We start from the raw sequence: 20710 nt of genomic DNA, 5'->3' as shown, positions 1-20710 counted from the left end.
ACCCCAGTCTGTCCCCACCTTAAGGTTAAGTCCTTTTGAGAAGCCTCACTCCTGTGCAGGGGGAAATGCAGTCAGGCTGGGAGGCTGATGGAGGCCGCCTGACACAAGCAGCAGACACAGAAGACAAAAGAAACAAATGAATCCTTAAGATCCGCGGCCAAAACAAATTGCCGTAATTAACATGTGCCACTGCAACCATCTATGGGCTGAGATGCGGTTGGCGTGAGGCAGAGGCATAAACCGCACAGAGCGCGCACGCCAATAAAATGGCAGTAAATGGTGCGGCTGTGAGGGAACTCGTTTCAGTTTTGTTCCAAAACCTTGTTTAAGTGCTTTTATTGTTTCTGTGTGAAAGAACACAAATGCTTTCTGAAAACTGCTTCAGCATAAGCCTCACCTTCCCTGGGAAGTCTTTCCGATCCCCCCAACCCCACCCCGGGCAGATGGGGTCCCACGATGGCCCCTCCAAGCTCCCAGGGTACCCACGCTCCCCTCCATCAGAGCCTCAGCAGCGGGGAGTCCCCTGGGCTTCTCTGCCTCTGGGGACTGAGAACTGCCCATCTCCACCCCACCCCTAGGGCCATGTCGGGCACACAGTAGGCATTAGGTGACGGCCAGCCCAGCAGCATGATTATCAGGACATGGAAGGGAAGGGGTAGTTTGTAATCAAGGGGACCCCAGAGGTTGCTTAGGGGACCCTTGTAGGACAGGGGAAATTCTTGAATGGAAGGGATCTTATTAGCAAGCTCCCGAAAATAAATAAATACTAAAAATAAAAGCATAAAGGTAGGAACACATTAAACAGAATCTTTTTTCATGGGAGGGCAGGGGGGGAGCCGTGACTTGCCCTCATGTGGCTACCGTCACCCTTTTGGGATTTGTTCTACATTAAAAGAACAGCCCAATAGCAGAGGTAAGAAAACCAAAAATGGATAACGAACGTTAGGCCCAGGGTGGGGACTGGGCGGAAGCCCCCCGGGGCTGGGCAGCTCTGTCCAGATGAGCAGCTGCCTGCTGAAGGGGGCGCTCCTAACTGAAGCCTTTGTTGGGTGCTTGGAGGGAAGGAGAGGGGCTTGGGCTGGGAGCACTCATTCCATTCCAGTTCATTCCATGAGACCCTCCCCATTCCATGAGGGATGAAGCGTGCAGGTCTCATTTCAGGGAGGCCTCCGGTGACCTTCTCTCCCTCCCTGCAGGCCTGATGGGGCACACGAGGGAAGGAGGATGGCATGCAGTAGACGTTCTCTCTCCCCACGCCCACCCCACAGAGCTGAGCCTTCCACATCCGTAATATGATAAGAGGGGCAGGATGTGCCAGGCCCCTCCTGAGAGGCCCGCTGGGGACCACCTGCAGACCAGCTGGCAGGAGCCCGGCTGTCTGTCCTTGGCAGCCCCATTCACCTGGGGCCCCAGCCTGCACCCGGCAGACCAGAGGCTGAGGCTTGAATGCTGCATCTCAGCTACTCTGAACGGCAATCAGCCCGCAAGGCCCTGGGGCACATGCCAGCTGTGATTTAGTAAGTCTCCTCCCACCCCCAATTTAATTTAAAGGGAAAAAAAAAGTTCCTTCCCAAGAACCTCATTCTTATTTATCCAAACCTACTCCAACAGCTCCCAGAGAAAGGGAGGGATGCTTTTTTGCGTATCCAGGCCCACAACAGTGGGGAGACTCATGTTAGCTATCACTCTGGGGCCCATTTTTATTCACTTTGCCACTGTCGAGGTCATTCTTGGCAAGGAAGCCTTTTCACTAAAAGCCACCAGCTGCAGAAAAGGGGACAGGGCTAAAAGCGCCTCGGGTGGAAGAGGTGAGGAAGAGGTAGGCGGTGGCCCTCAGACAAACCCCAGCTCTCCCAGGGCCTGGTCGTGTGGCCTTGGGCAAGCCACCTGAGCTCCAGAAACCCCGTCTCCTCCTGTGCAAAGGGGGAGCTTGTGAGGACAGGACAAGATGACGGGGAAGTGCTCAGCTCGGTTCTTGGCAGAGGGAAGAGTTGAGGTGGGTCTCCAAGGGCCAGCCGCAGCTCAGCTGTAGCCCCTGCTGCATCTTCTAGGGTTTATCTTCCAGTTTCTTCCTCCTCTGATGACAGGAGCGGGGGACTTCTCACCAGCAGCTCCCCCAAGGCGGCCCCCACTAAGTTCTTCATTCTCATCGGCACAACTGTTTCCATCTCTCCTGGGATGACTCCAGGCTTTCAACTTCTTTTTTTGTGTGTGTGTGTGGTACGCGGGCCTCTCACTGTTATGGCCTCTCCCGTTGCGGAGCACAGGCTCTGGACGCGCAGGCCCAGCGGCCACGGCTCACGGGCCCAGCCGCTCCGCGGCATGTGGGATCTTCCCGGACCGGGGCACGAACCCGTGTCCCCTGCATCGGCAGGCGGACTCTCAACCACTGCGCCACCAGGGACGCCCAGGCTTTCAACTTCTGCTCACAGGGTCACGCGTGTCCCAAAGCAGAAGAGTTACAAACCGAACTTCCTAAGAAAACCCCCTACGTGGCACTTATGAGGAATCCTTACTACAGCCCTCAAGGTGTGGTTTCTCCCCATTTTACAGATGAGCAAACTGAATGTCGGCATGGCTTTAACAACTTGCTCACTGTCTTCCAGCTAGATCTGATGAATTCCACATCTCCACTCTTCCCTGTTTACAATTCTGCCTGCTGGTCATGAAATTCAAAATCTCAGGAATTCATTATTTAAAAAAGAGTAAATTGCTCTTTAGACTTTTTCTTATAACTTCAAAACGTACTCTTAACTAGAGTTGGGTTTATTTTAAAGCTGAGCTGGTTTAATGGATTTTTTAAAGAGTAATAAGTGAGGGGAGACTTCCCTGGCGGTCCAGTGGTTAAGACTTGGCGTTTTCACTGCCGAAGGCCCAGGTTCAATCCCTTGTCAGGGAACTAAGTCCCGCCTCACTCTTCACAAGCCGCGTGGCATGGCCAAAAAAAAAAAAAAAAAAAAAAAATTAAGTGAGAATTTCTGTGTGGGCAAAAGTGAGGGCAGGTCACCTCACCTCTCTGAACTGTGGCTGTTCAACGGAACAATGGGAAGGTTAAACTCATGTCACTTCCAGGTCTCTGCTCTTTTCTCCCAGTCACGTGCCAGCTGAGAGCACTGGGCAACTCTCCTTTCCCCTAAACTGGCCAACAGATATACCTCACTTCCTGCATTTGTTACAATCTGGTATCAAACGCCACTTAAAGCCTCTGGATATCGTTCTTGGGAAAGGGGATTTTTTTTCTTTTTCGCTCAGGCCTAGCCCTCCCCGCTTACATTCTGAGCTGTAAAAAAAAAAATGGACTAAGCAGGCAACAGAGAATTTAAAATGAGCTGGGGGAAAAAAAATCCTGCTACAATAAATCGCATCACAGTGGCGATCTCTATCTAACCAGAAAATTCTCAGCCCAGACAATGGCTCATTTATTTCCAACAATATTCAATACAACAGAATTCCAGGCCAACACAAGGATTTCTACAGGTTCTTGGAGTTGGTTGTAAAGGGGTATAACCTACATAGAAAAGAGAGCTGTTCAATTATAGATTCCCAGGCGTGAGGGAGACCTTTGTAAAACAAAAATTGTAAGGTGGTCTGCTGAAAATGTGGCGTCTTCCCCGGGGAGCATCTCACCTCCTGGTAGCGCAAGGCAGAAGCACCAGGCCCTGCCTTGGGAGGGCGTTCAGGTGAACATCTGGGTCGACGTGGCTGCTGGCGGGATGCTTAGCAGAGCCCACTACCCGAGGCCCTCAGACGACACATTTTATAAACATCCAAGCAGGCGGTCTCGCAAGACTCCTGGGCTTTACAAATACATTTAGATTCCATGGTCAGCGAGACTATATTCTGAGCATAGGCGGGAAAAAGGCGGCAGGAAACAGAAGGGCAGGGAGGGGTCTGGAAACAGCCTTCTAAATTTAACATGCAGTTGCTTTTAGGCCAAGTGGATGAAAAATAAATTCCAGGGCTTAAAGCTCTTATCTTTGTTTACCATTTCCCCAAACAGTAAGTGACCTGGACTGTGGCTTTTAGACTGAATTATCAACCAAGATGCACGCAGGAATGAGGGATGGGACGCTGGGGGCTGGGCCAGGGGGACACAGAGCAAGCTGACCACTCGCTCTCCACCTTCACGTGACATTTCCTCGGCCTGGCCGAGTGACAGGGGTCTGATGTCACAGGCTGTCCCTGGGTGGGCCAGGGCGCAGTCATGATGCGTCAGACCATCCCAGACATGGAAGGCACCATGGAGTCACCCACCTCCTGTTGATGAGGGATCCATAAATATACTACAGCGACCTTTTCAGAGGCTCAATAACAGCTTTTGAAAATCTCCAGTGGGCATGGGGCTTGCCCGCTTTATTGTTACGTTCTAGTCGTTTGAAAATTCTTCTGTATGTCCAGTCAAACTCTTTCTCTCTGGGACTTACTGTTGGGCCAGATTCCATCCACCCTCAGCACCTACATCCTTTTCCCTTGTCACGTGCCTGCCACTCAGACAGGTGACAATGCCCTCATTTCTCCCCTGGGTTTGCTCTGTTCTCCTGAATCCGTTCAGTGTGTCTCACGGAGGCATGTCAGTCCCGCCTCGCTCCCTCTGGCTCCAGCCCTCTCTCCCTGCCCATCCCTTGACCCCACGGATGCTGCTTTGGCCTCACGTCCCTCCTCCAGTTGACCGACGTGATGGCCTTTCCTGTTCCTCTGCCACCTTCCCCCAGGCAGCCCTCACGGTTCGCTGCTCAGCTCTGTGCTTTCCTCTCCTACCTCCTTCCCAGAGCACTCGCGCATCTCTGTGGGCTGAACTGGACGCCAGCCCCTGCTGGGGCCCCCAGCACGGGCCTGCCGAAGCCGAGCTCCTCCTGCAGGAGGGCAGCCTTACCCAGGTCGGTCCTATCTCTGTCTTCCTTCCAGCCCCCCAGGGATGAAATCTGGAAATCGCTTTTAGGTCTTCGTTCCCTGACCCGTGATATCCAGAGATTCGCCTCGCCGGTGAGTCATCCTTTCTACCAATGATCCTGGATATTACTCAGAGAATTACCTTGGGAGCTTTTACAACCATGCTAAGTCCTGTGCCCAGTCCAGACCAATTAAAACGGAATATTTCCAAGTGGGGCCCAAGCATCAGCAGGGAGCAGCTGAGAGGGAGACTCACGGCTGCATTGCTCCCCTCTTTCAACCCCTTTTCCCGTTCTGACAGCTGACAGTGTCATCAGAGCTCATCACCTTTGCCTGGACTCCTACTGTCATCTCCTGTTTTATTGCCCTATTCCCCCAACTCTTCCAAATATCCCTCCATGTCAATATCAGATCATAAAATACCATTTTCAGTATGTTACCTCTACTCATCAAAAACCTTCAGTGGCTCCCTCTTATGAAAATAACAAATCTTTGAACAAGTAGATGGTTTCCCGAACACATAATAAATTGTAGGTATGGGACTGTATCTTATCGCCCCTTTCCCTTTTTTCCTCTCCCCCGACACTCGGCTAAGTGCCTGTCAGGTACTTGACGTCTATCTGAGGAGTGAACAAAAAATATTTATCTGCAAATTAATGCCATACACTCTCTCCCCAGTGCAGAAAACGGGCTGGGTGCTTTAACTATCGTTTACTTAGGGTCTTATTTCTTTAAACATCACATATAATCAACTGTGGACGATCCATGCTAATGGAGAGAACCGAATCCTAAATATTACAAGACAGCAGATAATTCAAAACCTCAAATCTAGTTGATTTGGGAACGTGTTTTACGCTCATGAGGGCTTATGTCTGGTAATTGAGACAATTTTAAAATTAGGTAATTAGATGTGTCTTATTTGCTCCTATCACCACCACCACCCCCGCCATACACACTATAGGAATACATAACGCAGCTCCCAAAATAACACGCTATTTTTTCTCTCAACCTTTTCCTGAAATAGAGATGGTGGTTACATTCCAGCACACTGGAGGAAGTAAGCAGAGGGAAGAAGGGAGGAACCCACAGTGACAGTCAATAGAGGGGACAGGGGTGTCAACGAGCTGCCTTTCCACTAATTCACCGTTAAAATTTAGGCAGCACACACACCAGTTTGTAAACTGTTCACAGTATCTACTAAACCTGACTACACACATCCCCTGTGACCCAGCAATTCCACTCCTAGGTACATACCCAACAGAAACGTGACTTACGTTCACTGAAAGCCACATACAAGAATGTCCCGCTTTATTCGTGATGGCCCCCAAACTGGGGACAACGCAAATGTCCATCCACAGCTGGAAGGGTGAACAGATGTGGAATGGACACACTGCAACTCACACCACACCACCAATGAGTCTCAAAGACACAGCAGTGACCACGAGAAAGCAGGTGCAAGAGCCATCGTACTGGATGTTCCATTTACGTAAAGCTTTTTAAAAGGCAAGATAACCTCTTGTGTTAGAAGTCAGGATAATGGTTACTTTTGGGGGGCTATGACTGGAAGGGGTCATGGGGGCATTTCTGAGGGCTGGAAATATTTTGCGTCTTGATCTGGATGCTGGTGACACAGGTGTGCTTTGTGAAAATTCACTGAGCGTTACACTTTTGTTTGTGTTCTATTTTTCCGTGTGCATGTTATTCTTCCAGAAAATGTACAGAGGAAAGTAAGGGAGGAATGAAGGGAGGGTAGAGGGGGGATAAAAGGAGAGAGGGAGGGCGGTTTAGGCAGCAACGCATGATGGAAAATCCTTGGAATCTGAAGATCTGGGTTTAGTTCTGACTCTGCCATGTACTAGCTGCGTGACCTTGGATGAGCCACTAACCTCTCTGAGTCTGTTTTCTTCGTCTATAAAATAGGCAACAAAAATGCCCTACCCGCTTCACAGTGCAGTTGTGAGGACCAAATGGTCTAAGGGATGTAAAAACCCTTCAGAGGGCAGTACGGTACTGCAGGAGGGGAAGTACCATTGTTATCACAGATCTCTGCAGACAGGGATTCCTGCAGAGGGTCGGCACCATCAACAAAGCTGAACCCAGGGCTGTCGGCGGGGAGGGCTGACACCGTGGTGTGTGTGTGTGGTTTATGTTCTTTCATTACATCTCCTCACCTAATCCCTTAATGGCCTGGGCCTCAGAGTACAAGAGCACCTGGAATAATCCCTGTGTTTATGTGATATGGGTTCTGTCTCATTCCTTTGAAAGTGGATATAAATAGATGCCGTACACACTCTCCTAATTACCTTTTCTAAGGTAGGGTTGCCCGTCTACATCTAAATCTGCCACATTCTTTAGACCAGCACACAGGACTGTCTGGGCACTGGCTAGGCAAGCCAGCCATGTTGAGAGAAAGGAACCCGCCCCATGCCATCCCTCTTGGGTCGCCCCGCCCCGCCCCCTTCCCCCATTGCTTCTTGCTCCAGGCCTGAAACAACTCGCTCAGAACATCTATGGATGTCAAAGCCGAAGAGTCAGAGCTGGAAGGACCCCAGCACCCCAGTTCAAGAAGCGGTCTGTGAAGAGCCCAGGCCCGGGGACTGCAGGCTTTTCTCCCGGGTCAGTGGGCAAAAGGGCAAAGCGAGAGTCGCCAGGTTTTCCACGGCAGGGTTTCATCTTATAGTCTGGGTTCCCCAGAGAAGGAGTGCAAGTGGAAACCTCGATTTTTCCCGTGGCTGTCTTGCCCCCGCTGTCCCTCGGCTGGAACCCCAAGTCTCACGGGACTACGAGTTCCCAGCTTCTGGTGGGCAGGTGAGGGCAGGCATGACCCCGCCCACTGCATGCAACACCGAGTCCAGCACGTGCAGGTGGGCACTGAGCAATACTATCTGACGCTGCTACTTCCTGGGAGGAACACAACTGAGCCCCGCCCCAACTTCTATTTCCTTTAGGAAAATAAGAAAATATTAATTTTTCTATTAGGTCCCTGAACCTCCCGGAAAAATCGTTTTGAAATCAATGACATTTTAATTTTCTTTTTCTCATTTAGACTCCATATCAGCACACACCCAGTGTGAGGTGTACGTGTGAGTGACTCAGTGTGTGTGTGTGTGTTTGTGTCTCTGTGTAACTTGCAGAGAAAACGGCACACAAAAATCCAAATGTTGGGGCTTCCCGGGTGGCGCAGTGGTTGCGCGTCCGCCTGCCGATGCAGGAGAACCGGGTTCACGCCCCGGTCCGGGAGGATCCCGCGTGCCGCGGAGCGGCTGGGCCCGTGAGCCATGGCCGCCGGGCCTGCGCGTCCGGAGCCTGTGCTCCGCAACGGGAGAGGCCACGGCAGAGGGAGGCCCGCGTACCACAAAAAAAAAAAAAAAAAAAAAATCCAATGTAGCAAAGTGAGATTAATAGGCAAGGGCAATATTTCCTACTTAAAAGTATTTATCAGTAGATTTTTCCATAGAGTTCCCTTAACCATCAGGTTTAGATGCTGCATTTAAATATTGGTTTATACAGCCTAAACTAAATGATAGAAAGACTAAGAGACCAAGAAACTTAGAAACAAAATTAGCGTGACTACCCACTGAAAAATCAAATATAGATGAAAAAGTCTCCCTGAAAATTAAAGAACTCTGGATTGAGAACATAAACCACAAGGCAAAGATTCCGTTTGCTTTTTTTGTTTCTAATTTCCCCAATATTTAAGAGTTAGTCAGTATTTCCCAATATTAAATATTATTTGCAACCTTCTAAGAGTACAGTTACTTGTTTTACAGAATCGGTCCCAGCTGAAGTGAATTCTATAGGATTGTATAATTGTATAACATCCTTACAGGATAGTTTAAAACGTAGAACAGAGGGCCTCATGATGAAACGTCCTCCCTGCCTCCAAATATGTTTAACCAGAAGTACTGTCTGCTTGTCTGGTACCTTAGTTTCCGGAGACCTTTCACCTTTACCATCTCGTTGGCTCTGCTCTGAGAGATGGGTGGGGAAACATCATGACCTGGAACTTAGAGACCAGGTGACCTGTTGATGTTGCCTTGGTGACTGGCCCAAGGCCAGGGCCGCTGGGCAATAGATCCAGGACAGAATCCCTGGCAGGACCTGGTGACCACCCCGAGGCCTGGCCCAGGTCAGGGAGAGAGGCTGCACGGGCATCCTCGCTGGGGGAGAGGCAGATTGATTTAAGGTTCCTCCCAATTCTAATTCTGGGTGACATGGCCTGTGCTGCAGGCTCCCAAGAGAGCCCTAGGGGATCCATTTTTAACATTATCTTTTGGAAACCCAGACACTCAAAGTGCTTACTGGCTTGAAATACTTTGCTCAGACCTCCCGAGTCCCCCAACACTCCAGGCCAAGCAGACCCCCTTGGCCCTTACCAGCACAGACAGAGGGCCTGGCATGCCGAGGGTGACAGCACAGGCAGGGCTGGCACAGAGCTCAGCCCTGGCTCCCAGCCTCCCGCCCGCAAGGATGCGGCTTCTATTTAAACATCTGGGGTGAGCTCACCAGCCTTTTCTTCCAAGGAAAAGCACTTTCTTGACTAAACTTCCCTTTCTTTCCCATTTTCACTTCAAATAAATTCCACTCCCACTCCCATTTTTAAGTGTTAGTTTTGCTAGACGGCAAAGAAAAATATGCAGCACGCATACAGCACCCCCACCTTTTCCATTTCATTTCTTGACGGCCACGTCCCCCATCAGGTACCATGCCCCCTGCATTCACTCGCGTCTGCCCCGGCCCAGGTCGCCCCGCACAGAGGCCTTTCTCTCTCCTGCGCCTGGAGTGCTACTCTCCATCCGCCAAGATGCCCCAGAACAGCAGCTCTCCCAGTCAGCCAGCCTGACACAACCATTTTTCATTCTTTAACACATCTCAGAATACTTTACATGGGCTCTTCCACACACTATTGCTATTTCAATTTCTATTTAACACCTTACATTTTTTTTAAATTTGTATTTTCAAATTTTATTTTTTCAGAATAGCAATTAATAGTTATTCCAGTTAAACTGATTTTTTTTAAAAGCATGAAGAAAATAATTTATATTTCTTCCACCAAGGAGAAAGTAATCACTAATACAGATTTAGTTCTACTATATAGGTATCTTTCTTTTTCTTTCTCAAATTACAAGATTACATCATTTTCTTTTTTAGGCTGCCAATGTAGTGGATTACGTTGATTGATTTTTGAAACAGCCTAGCATAGCTAGAAGAAATCTCACTTGGCTATAGCACCTTAACTTTTCATGAAGGAAAACTTTAACCTGTACAAATTGTCAGAATAGCTGAGAACCTGTGTACCCATCACCCAGCTTCAACAAATAGCAGCTATGGCCCCTCCGGTTTCCCCGCCCTCCCCCACTGCCATTGTTTAAAAAATCCCAGACATCATATACATGTCATCTGCAAACATTTCAGTATATATCTCTAAAAGAAAAGGGCTCTTTTCTAAAACTTGACAACCAGGGGCTTCCCTGGTGGCGCAGCGGTTAAGAATCCACCTGCCAATGCAGGGGACACGGGTTCAATCCCTGCTCCAGGAAGATCCCACATGCTGCGGAGCAACTAAGCCCGCGCACCACAGCTACTGAGCCTGCTCTCTAGAGCCCACGAGGCACAACTACTGAGCCCGCGTGCCACAACTAACGAAGCCCGCGCGCCTAGAGCCCGTGCTCCGCAACAAGAGAAGCCACCGCAGTGAGAAGCCTGCGCACCGCAACGAAGAGTAGCCCCCAACTTGTTGCAACTAGAGAAAGCCTGCAAGCTGCAACAAAGACCCAAAGCAGCCAAAAATAAATTTAAAATTTTTTTAATGCTTTAAAAAAAGCAAAACAAAACAAAACATGACCACCATACTATCCTCACACTAACAACCGAATGAACCATAATTTCCTAAGTGCACCAAATATCCACTCAGGGTCCAAGGTCCCATGATTGAGTTATAATTTTGTTTTTAGACTGGGTTTGTTTGAACCAGCACCCAAACAAGCCCACCTACTTTTCACTGGCCTTTCTTATTCATCATAAATATCCCCGTTTAGACATCACTTCCTCCTGGCAGCTTCCCCGATCCCAAATGCCGGGACGTGTGTGCCTCGTCTGCTCTCCCCACAGCACCTGTGCTCACCACTCTATAACCTGCAGCCCCGGTTTGCATCCTGAGACAGACTGTAACCTATCCGAGAACACGCCGGTGCTAGCACAGTGCCTGGTCAACAGTAGGCACCAACTCTGCAGTGGAATGAATAAGCAACAAATGAGTTCCCACACGGGACTGCTTCTCCTGCTACCCCCAAAAGCCCCTTCTGTAACATGACCCACGTTCAGTACAATGACTTGCTCAGAAGTCCGTTTCCCCACAGAGCAGAGACTTACTCACTGTGGGATCCCAAACACCCAGCCCAGCACCTGATACCAGTGAGTGTTCACTGAGGGGTTGGCTTTTCTACTCCACATTCTATCTGTGTGACTTTGAGCGCACAGCCTTTCCTCTCTGGGTCTCACGTTGCTCAACTCTATAATGAAGAATTTGGATTCAAGATTTCCAAGGTCCGTTTGCGTTCAGTCTGTGATTCTGAGCAGGAGCCCAGCCTCGCAGGGAGTCTCCATTTGCCATACGCTTGCTGCCCTCTGCTGGCAGGATTGGTGCAGGACACCGCCCCCCCCCCGCCCCCCCGCCACCCCGATCCCGGATTTTCCTGAAAGAAAGATAGGCGGGCAAAAACAGGTCCCCAGGGGTGAACTGGTGTGTGAGTGAGTGAGGACTTGAATTGCATCGCCTCACCTGGATCTGCTTAAAACGTAGAGGCCTGAGCCTTTCCCAACCCCATCCATCCACGCCTCCAGCAGAGAGGATCACTGGGGCAGGTCAGACAGACAGACTTATGCAGTGGTCTCACGCCCTTGGCCGCACAGAACTAGTACCCAGGCCCCCACCTTAGACCAACAATCAAACCCCTGGGGGGCACGGCTCACGCATCCTTATATATTAAAAGCCACCTGGTCACATCTAATATTCGACCACATCAAGAACTTCTGGACCAGCACGCTGATGTTGACATGTGTATCTTGAGCCCAAAGCTAAGAAGTGGTGAAAAGCTCATCTGGGGAAAATAAACGAAGACTTGACTTTATAATACAAATTTCCCTTGGCCTAGCTTTAAAAGTTCTCTTTCAAGTACTGACAGCTTCCCAGCCAATTTTGTTTGAGGAACGAATACCATTGACTCATTAGGGATGCTACTCCCAGATCTGGTTTCTTTTTCTTTTTGAGATATATTGATAGTTCTATATTTTGGTGCACAGTACCACTGTTTTGTTTACATTTCTGCATTTGTTAAGACTCCTTTGGTTGCAGATAACAGAATTCAGCTGTCACTAGGTTAGGTCAAAAATGGGAACTTAGGGCTTCCCTGGTGGCGCAGTGGTTGAGAATCTGCCTGCCAATGCAGGGGACACGGGTTCGAGCCCTGGTCTGGGAGGATCCCACATGCCGCGGAGCAACTGGGCCCGTGAGCCACAACTACTGAGCCTGCACATCTGGAGCCTGTGCTCCGCAACAAGAGAGGCCGCAACAGTGAGAGGCCCGCGCACCGCGATGAAGAGTGGCTCCCGCTCGCCGCAACTGGAGAAAGTCCTCGCACAGAAACGAAGCCCCAACACAGCCAAAAATCAATAAATTAATTATTATTATTTTTTTAATGGGAACTTACTGGAAGAGTACTGAGATGCCACCCACAGGGCTACTTGCCAGGAGCAGATGGCAATCAGGACAGCAGGAAACTGTCTCTGTCTTTTGCCTCTGCTTCTCCACACATCTAACTCATTGCTTCTTTCTCATGGCAAACGTGTTTTCTGCTCATTAATCCACAAGGCAGAACATGGCCACCAACAGATCATAACTCACCCGTGTTCAGCTTCCACCTGCTGGAGAGAAACTCCTTTTTCCTCTGTCTCGGGTCCAAATGTCCAGGCTGGTGCCCTCATATCAGAGGCCCACTCTTGGTCCAATCAACCGTGGCCTGCAGGGCTGACTGTAGAATTTGTCGGACCTGAGGCAACACAAAACAAGCAGGGGAAAGTGCCATTATCAGTACATATAAAAGTGCTTCCTATTTCTTTCGTCTCTCAAATTATCACAGTGGTTTTCAAAATTTTCTATTTAAGACCAGTCTAAGTAAAGAGAACTCTAAATTTTACATTATTAGCATGAATTTCACCACTCATCTCTGGATCATGCAATGCCGCAGTTTTAAATGTTAATATCAGAGCATTTAACACACATGCAGAATCACTGAATTACATAATTTGTATGTAAAAGAAGAGACAGAAGAGACAAAGACAAACCAAACTATTGATGACTGGAAGGAGGACAAGAGGGTGCACCAGGCTTCCCAAGGGGGCTCGCCCTGGGGGGTGGGGACACGGGCTGGGCTGGGAGAGCCCTGCCCTCTCCTGACAGCCGCCAGGCCCATGAATCCTGGGGCAGTGTCTAGGGAGGTGGAGCCAGGCGTCCCCCCTTCCCACAGGCCCAGCCCCCAACCCACAGTAGGCTGTGACCCTCAGAGATCTTTAAACCTCCGTGCCAGGACACGTGTTGTACCTGGACCAGGGGTGGGCAGAGGCTTGCCCGGATCGACACAGCCACGGTGCTGCCAGCCCGGGGCAGGGACGGTTGACATGTGCCCACCCCGAGATACTTCAGGGTAAATGCACCCCATTCCTACCCTCTCTGTGCCTGAGCCCAGGCCCCTGCCAGGGGTGGAGGGCAAGAGTGGTCAAAGGGCAAAGCAGAGACGGGCGGCCAGGCTGGGCCCCAGGCACCGGGGCAAGACAGCAGGCAGCTGAGAACCCATCCTGGGGAGGCGGCCAAGGTGGGACCACTCGTGGGAGAGGCTCCAAGCCCCCAGCGCATGCTCCATGGTCCCCTCAGACTCTACTCCCAAAACACAAATTCAAAGATAATGACGATTAAGAATCTCCAGATGGCAACCCACAGAGCATTAAACCCCAAGCACAGGGCCCCTCTCCTTGGCCACGTGTTTATCGGGCCCGCCCTCGTGGCCTGGGATGGAGGTGGAAGTGTAGGGTCGAGAGATAACCTTCTAAAGAAACAGTTCCCAGAAATGAAGATGGAGAATGTTGGAAAAGCCAACTGTTTTCATTTTTGCCCTTCAAATTCGTAAACATTAGACTGTACATGTTCTCTGCGATTGGACTTTTTTTACTCAGTATTTTATGCACATTATTAATGGCCACACTGCATTGATGGCTAGACTCTAATAGATTAGCTAAGATATTTACCAGGGACGTCAAGCCTCCACGTGTCCTGGCCCCATCACTCTCCCCTCTGCCCCTCCTGTCCCCGCATAAAACACTGTGTATTTTATGCACATCACTAATGGCCACTGGAATAGAGCCTACGCAGGGCAGCCGTGTGGCAGCTACTGCAGGGCCCGCAAGATGGACTTGCCCTCAAGTGCTGCCCCCTGCTGTCCTGAGAGGGGAGGACAGAAGCAAGCCGACCTCCCAAACTGAAGACTCCTCTTTGATTAGCATTAACTGATTTAGAAAGATGAGGCTGTCACCCATCAGGCAGGTAACTTCACTCCAGCTCTGTTGGGAGTGGGGAGAGAGGACAGGAGGATCTGGGGGAAATCCTTGGGGAAACTAGCAGAGCAGCTAATAAACTTCTATAACCCCACCCTAACTCACCCCACTCACATGGGAGCCCACATCCAGCTTCTCAGTTCACCATCACCTCCTCCTCAGGCCACGGGGTGAGTGCCAGAGAGTGACAGGGCCACCCCAGTGGAAGTCGTCAAGGGGATGCTAGGGTTCCCCAACACGGGGTGCTGGAGTTGTGCTTCTCCACACCTTCCTCCCTAGCATCTAATCAACACTTACCAGCTTTTTACAATCTGATGAGTGAAAACCAAATCTCATGGTTTTAATTTGTATTTTTCATCATGGCAACTCATATTTGTTCTGTCTTTTGCCTCCTTATTTCCTTTGACCACTTTTCTGATGAGTTTCTTTTCTTACCGATTTATTGTAGCTCTTTGGGTTTTTGTTACCATTGATCCTTTCTAGATGTGGCGATTTTTGTTGTTGTTGCTATTTTACTATTGGTCTTTTAACTTTATGTTGTGCCCATTACTACCATGTGAAAACCTCTCTGAGCCTCAGTTTCATCATCTAAGAGATGGGAGAACAGCTGTTCCATTGGTTTGCTGGAGCATTAAATTAAGTGTCAACAAAAATAGTCAATAAACAGGGCCATTCCCGGTGGTCTAGTGGTTAAGACTCCACGCTTCCACTACAGGGGGTGAGGGTTTGATCCCTGGTCAGGGAACTAAGATCCCGCATGCCATGTGGCACGGCCAAAAAATATAAATTAAAAAAAAAGAAAAAAATCAATAATCAATAATAAGAACATAAAACAGTTTTATCTGAGCCCAACAGAAGTAGCCTGGAAGCCCACTTCCCAGATTACTCTGAGAAACTGTTCTGGAGAAGCAGGGTTTTCAGCCCAGTTTTATATCTTGTCAGAACAAGGAACATTAAACGGGTCAGGGTTACATTTCTTCAAGGTTAAAAAAAAAAAAAAACCAAAAAACAGACCAGGACGTACACAGCAAATCAACATGGCCTTGGCACCTGGGAAGGGAGACTTATCATTGAAGAAATACAAGCATTGACATCCCAGGAAGACAGGCATTTAATCTCTTTTTTTTTTTTTTTTTTGCGGTACGCAGGCCCCTCACTGCCGTGGCCTCTCCCGTTGCGGAGCACAGGCTCCGGACGCGCAGGCTCAGCGGCCACGGCTCACGGGCCCAGCCGCTCCACGGCATGTGGGATCTTCCCAGACCGGGGCACGAACCCGCGTCCCCTGCATCGGCAGGCGGACTCTCAACCACTGCGCCACCAGGGAAGCCCTAATCTCTATTTTTAACATGGACATTCTTTACTTCTGGTCAGTGTGCCCTTTCCTTTAATAATTAAAGCAGATGTACAATGTATGTTTGTAAGCCACAAACAGGCTATTTTAGTTAGCATAAAATTCAAGTTAACTCACGTATAAGCCAGATTGGCTTTCCTATATCTCAATATGTAAAAATTTCTTTCCTCATAAGGGAGTGTGTACAATATGTAGCCTGCCAGATCTTCAGCTCTCAATAAATGCTAGCAGCACAGCTGCTGCCATTGCTTTATTACAAACTTCTCTGACACTCAAAGGCCCTGCAGTCCCAGGCCTGGCCTGCTCATCTTCAGTGATGGACACAGCACTGTGAAACAAGCACAACAGAATATGCAGGATATTCTGTAGAGTGCTAATCTAATGCAATTTGAGTAGTATCACTTTTCATCTTGTGGGTTTCCATTTAAGTCTTTGCAAACATTGGAGCTGGGACTCTAAAGTTAGCAGAAAAGACAGAACACCGTGTGACTCGGTCTAACTCATCATTCTTTGTCACCACCCCTCCATCAGCCGGCCCCTGAGTACTGCAGCCTCCAGAAAGGCCTGCCCTACCTGGACATGGTGATTGCAGAGACCTTGAGGATGTACCCACCAGCTTTCAGGTAAGCCTATACCCCAGGGCCCCTGCACCCCAGGACCCCTTCAGCATCACTGTTTGGAGTCCTTGTTAGTCCTCAGTCTGTCACCACCTGGGTTATGAAGAATGCTGGACCGAAGCTCCTGGAGGTCGAGGTCTGAAACTTGGGTTTTTTAATCCCCTGGGGCACTGGACGCCATGCCTGACATAGGGTCACCATAGCAATAAATGTCCGGCCTATATTCCTATATGTTAACCATGTTTTCAAAGTGTCATTGGTCTTTTCTTAACATGACCTTCCTCCCCGACCCAAGCCGATCTCTTTGACCTCCTAGCCCTTAGATGGCTTTTGCTGTTCCCCTGGTCTGTACATTTAATCATTCACCAACTATTTATTGAGCATCTGCTCTGTGCCCTGCACTGGGAAATCAGATAAAACGCCAGCCCTTGGAGTTGATGTTCCAGGGGGAGCTTCCAAGGCCTGGGACGCTCCTTCTTATTCTCCAGCACTCCACACCCGTCCCATCCTCAGAGCTCCGATCCGAGACTCACCACTCCAGGAAACGTGGCCAGCCTCACCCGTTCCCTGCCTCTCCTCCCCCAGCACTTTGCACCCTAACTCTACTTCATATTATATTTTTGGATAATTCTCAGCTGCTCTGCAACATTTCACCAGTGTGCAGTCATCCAGTCACACCAACCTGTAAGTGCCTTGAGAGCAGGAATCAGGTCTTCTGCTTCTTTCAAATTCCCCCAAACCAAGATGTTACCGAACCAGGCTGGTTCGCCCCACGCACAGCAAGCCAAGTGCTGAGATGCTGAGGTTGTCAGCAGAGAAGAGATACATTCATAAGGCAGCCAAGCGTGGAGACAGGAGAACAAATCTCAAATCTGCCTCCCCGATAGTAAGGGGCTCGGGGTATTTATGGGATAAAGCTGCGGCGTGGTGGGCCCTGGGAGTATGGGAAAAGGTAATGATTGGAGATAAGAAAAAGGTGAGGCAATCGTAGTTCTGCGCAGGTGCAGCTAAGCTACAGGCTTCTCCACGGGACCCAAGTTCAGAAAACGTCTGCGTCAGCGTGTTCCGAGGATGGAGTTTTGGGCCCTCTGACGTCAAGAGGTCACCAAGCGAACACTCGCGCATGCCCAGTTGGAGGGTCGGCGGTCTTAATCAGTCTTAACTGGCTCAAGCTCCAACTAGACACAGCTGACTCCAAGCTCCTGAAAAACAACTTGGGCAAACATCTTATTGTTTAAGCTACCTGAGGCTTGCAGGACAGGCAGCTTTTTCTGTAGCAACAATTAAAGCGAGCTTGATCAATGAAGGCAAGTTTAATGGGTCTAACTGATGATTACCCTCGGTTTCAGAGGCATCCCATGGAGCACAGGGTCTTCACTTAGGTCCCCAGGCCCTTAGAGAGTGAAACATTGCCAGGTTTCAGGTTCTAGAAACAGAAGCGACACAAAGCATTTAACTGTATGTCATAAATTCCGCTCTGCACCTCTATGAAGTAATGTACCACATAAACCATATGGAGATAACTTTTGCCATTTTAAAAAGAGAAAATGTGGATGATTTGTAGGTATCTCAAAATTATATTCCAAACCGAAAATATCATAGAGAGTGTGGTTGTAGATATTGTCCAAAATGTTCAGACCCAGAGCCACTATAGAGAATTCCTGGGGTGTGAGTCAAATCACATCATCCTCAAGCACACATGGTTTCCGTCTCCTGGTCTGGGAGCAGACAAGGAACACCAGGGCTCGCCTCATTGCTCTCCTGACGCCGGCATGAAGACCTGATTCCACAGGCCTTCCCCGACTCCTTTAGGAGCCTCAGAGCAAACTGTCATCCAATCTTTGTTTTTGAATGATTTATACCAGCTTCCTTCCAAGGGAACTGTGGGCAGCTGCTATACACGTGAAATTCAAAATAAGACATTCAGTGGTAAAACAGAACAAAGGCTGTTTAAAGGAAAGAATCCTTTACAGGACCCCAGAGATGGCAATAACTGGGGTCAGACTTGGTGGCTGTGACTCCCGGCAGAGAGGGAAACCAGCTGAGTTGAACAGTTATATTCTCCAGTGGGAGGAAAGTGTATAAATTGATCAAAGACACATCATTTCCTGGATCTAAACTCAATCAGAATTCATCACATGAGACCTTGTATAGATGACATGTTGAGAGACAAAGTCAGCAGTCTCTTCAACACCAAAATTCTGCAGTCCATTCTCCTTCTGACCCTTTATAAACAGCAAAGTGTAAAAGGAAGTCAGTGAAGGCATTGCTCTGGGGAACCAGGATGCTCGTGATCTGGGAGTATCTGGAGGGCAGGACAGGACAGAACAGGACAGAAACCAGAGTATCTGGATGAGTTCGTTAAAATTCCCAGTAAAAATACAGAGCCAGTGCTCCATAATGACGGAACGAGTCTAGACAGAAAGTCAAGACAGTCTCGGTCCTGCCCTTAGTTTACTGTGTGATCTTGGGTAAGTTCCAGACTGTTCTGGGCTTCTGTTTCCTGTGTGTTCAGAGGGCACACAACACCTGCTCTGCCTACCCCAGAAGTGTTGGGAGAATCAGTGGGACAGTAGATGTAGAAATGCAATACCCCTGCAGGCAGTGTGCCGTGTAAGGTATGAAGTAAAGAACAAGAAGCACAGAGCTTAGAGTTGAATGGCCTGACCCCATCTGGCTCCAATCTCGGGCAAGCCACACTCTCCCTTCCCCATACCTACTCCACTTGTGTTTTTAATCATATCACTCTGCTGACTTCTGTTATCAAACAACAGAAGTGAGAGAAGCAAGTCATCATTATTCTCACCCAGACAAGAGGCCAATTCGCTTTGGCCCTGGGCATAGGATTTGGGGGTGAACATAGGGACAGTGAGAATTTTATTTTTTATTTTACTTTATTATTTTATTTTTTAAAAGATTTTTTTTTGATGTGGACCATTTTTAACGTCTTTAGTGAATTTGTTATAATACTGCTTCCGTTTTATGTTTTGGTTTTTTGGCCACGAGGCATGTGTGATCTTAGCTCCCCGACCAGGGATCAAACCCGCACCCCCTGCACTGGAAGGCAAAGTCTTAACCACGGACCACCAGGGAAGTCCCATTACTTTATTAATTTTTAAAAATATTTATTTAGTTATTTGGTTGCACCGGGTCTTAGTTGCGGCAGGCAGACTCCTTAGTTGCAGCAGGCGGGCTCCTTAGCTGTGGCGTGCGAACTCTTAGTTGTGGCATGCCTGTGGGATCTAGTTCCCTGACCAGGGTTCGAACCTGGGTCCCCTGCATTGGGAGCACAGAATCTTAACCACTGCGCCACCAGGGAAGTCCCTACTTTATTATTTTAATCTTAGAAAAATGCTTGGCTTTTCCCAAACACTGACACACTTGACTGACACCTTTAGCCATAAAAAACTCAACATGGCCTTTGTGGAAAACATAACAATTCTCACTGACGCGTTATTAATGTCAATCCAGGAATCCAGGCAGTATAATTCAGCAGATTTTTCTGGCTTTGTATGCAGTCTAGCCAGATAGGAGGCCCAACCACTTACATAAGGGAAGCCCCCATTTTCCGGCTTTCAGGGGGTCTTGCATCCAGGTCCAAGCTGTTTCTGGGAAAGATGAAAAAGAAGGAAGTCAAAGTATATGCTTATTTGATTGCTCAGAGCTGAGGCTGTGCACATCAGAGCCCCCTGCCCGCTCCGATTTGAGCAAGAGTGTTTTGTGACTAGCCCCAAGCACATAATAATTGCATTAGTAGCTTCGGGTCTGAATGGGGGTCTCACAGCCCTGGCCTTTCATGTTCCTGATATATTAAAGGCTCATAATAGAGTGATGAGCGCTGGAAGGAGCTGCTGGTACTCTTAATTTCTTTTATAAGCAGGAACAGGGTATAACAGTAATTAGTATAATAACTGTATCTCCTCTGAGATATCTAGGGAAGCCGAGTCCTGCAACCTGAAGTAAAAGCCATCCTAGATTGTTTTTAATTTTTAAAATAATTATTTATATTACCAAAATGATATGCTTCTACTTTAAAAAAAATAAACCTAAGAAATACAGAAGGATCCAAAGAAAAAACTGGCACCCCTGGTACCCTGCCATCCTCCACCCCAGCCCCATCCCTTAGAGGAGGCGATGGTAGGAGTTTAGGTATTCTCCCATAAACTTCATGTTCATATGCAAACATATGTAGTCTAGCCTTTTAAAATAAAACATAAATGGGATTATAACATTGCCAGTTGGTAAA

The 20710-nt window shown here is 48.7% G+C and overlaps 2 protein-coding genes across 2 annotated transcripts in view; one reads left to right on the top strand and one right to left on the bottom strand.

Moving 5' to 3' along the window:
* Positions 1-16474, top strand: part of TBXAS1 (thromboxane A synthase 1) — a 145659-nt gene extending 129185 nt beyond the window's left edge. Inside the window, exon 10 of the mRNA XM_028489703.1 lies at positions 16379-16474. Within this exon, the coding sequence (XP_028345504.1) occupies positions 16379-16474 (96 nt within the window). The remainder of the gene's footprint in view (positions 1-16378) is intronic.
* A 2177-nt stretch (positions 16475-18651) lies between these two features.
* PARP12 (poly(ADP-ribose) polymerase family member 12) overlaps positions 18652-20710 on the bottom strand; it is a 29493-nt gene continuing 27434 nt past the window's right edge. Inside the window, exons 7-8 of the mRNA XM_028490305.1 lie at positions 20013-20072; positions 18652-18769 (exon numbers count right to left, since the gene is read on the bottom strand). Of these exons, the coding sequence (XP_028346106.1) occupies positions 18652-18769; positions 20013-20072 (178 nt within the window). The remainder of the gene's footprint in view (positions 18770-20012; positions 20073-20710) is intronic.

The sequence above is a fragment of the Physeter macrocephalus genome, chromosome 5, assembly GCF_002837175.3.
Source record: "Physeter macrocephalus isolate SW-GA chromosome 5, ASM283717v5, whole genome shotgun sequence".
NCBI lineage: Eukaryota > Metazoa > Chordata > Mammalia > Artiodactyla > Physeteridae > Physeter > Physeter macrocephalus.
The sequence above is the reverse complement of the archived record's forward strand: the minus strand, read 5'-3'. Positions and strand labels throughout refer to the sequence as shown.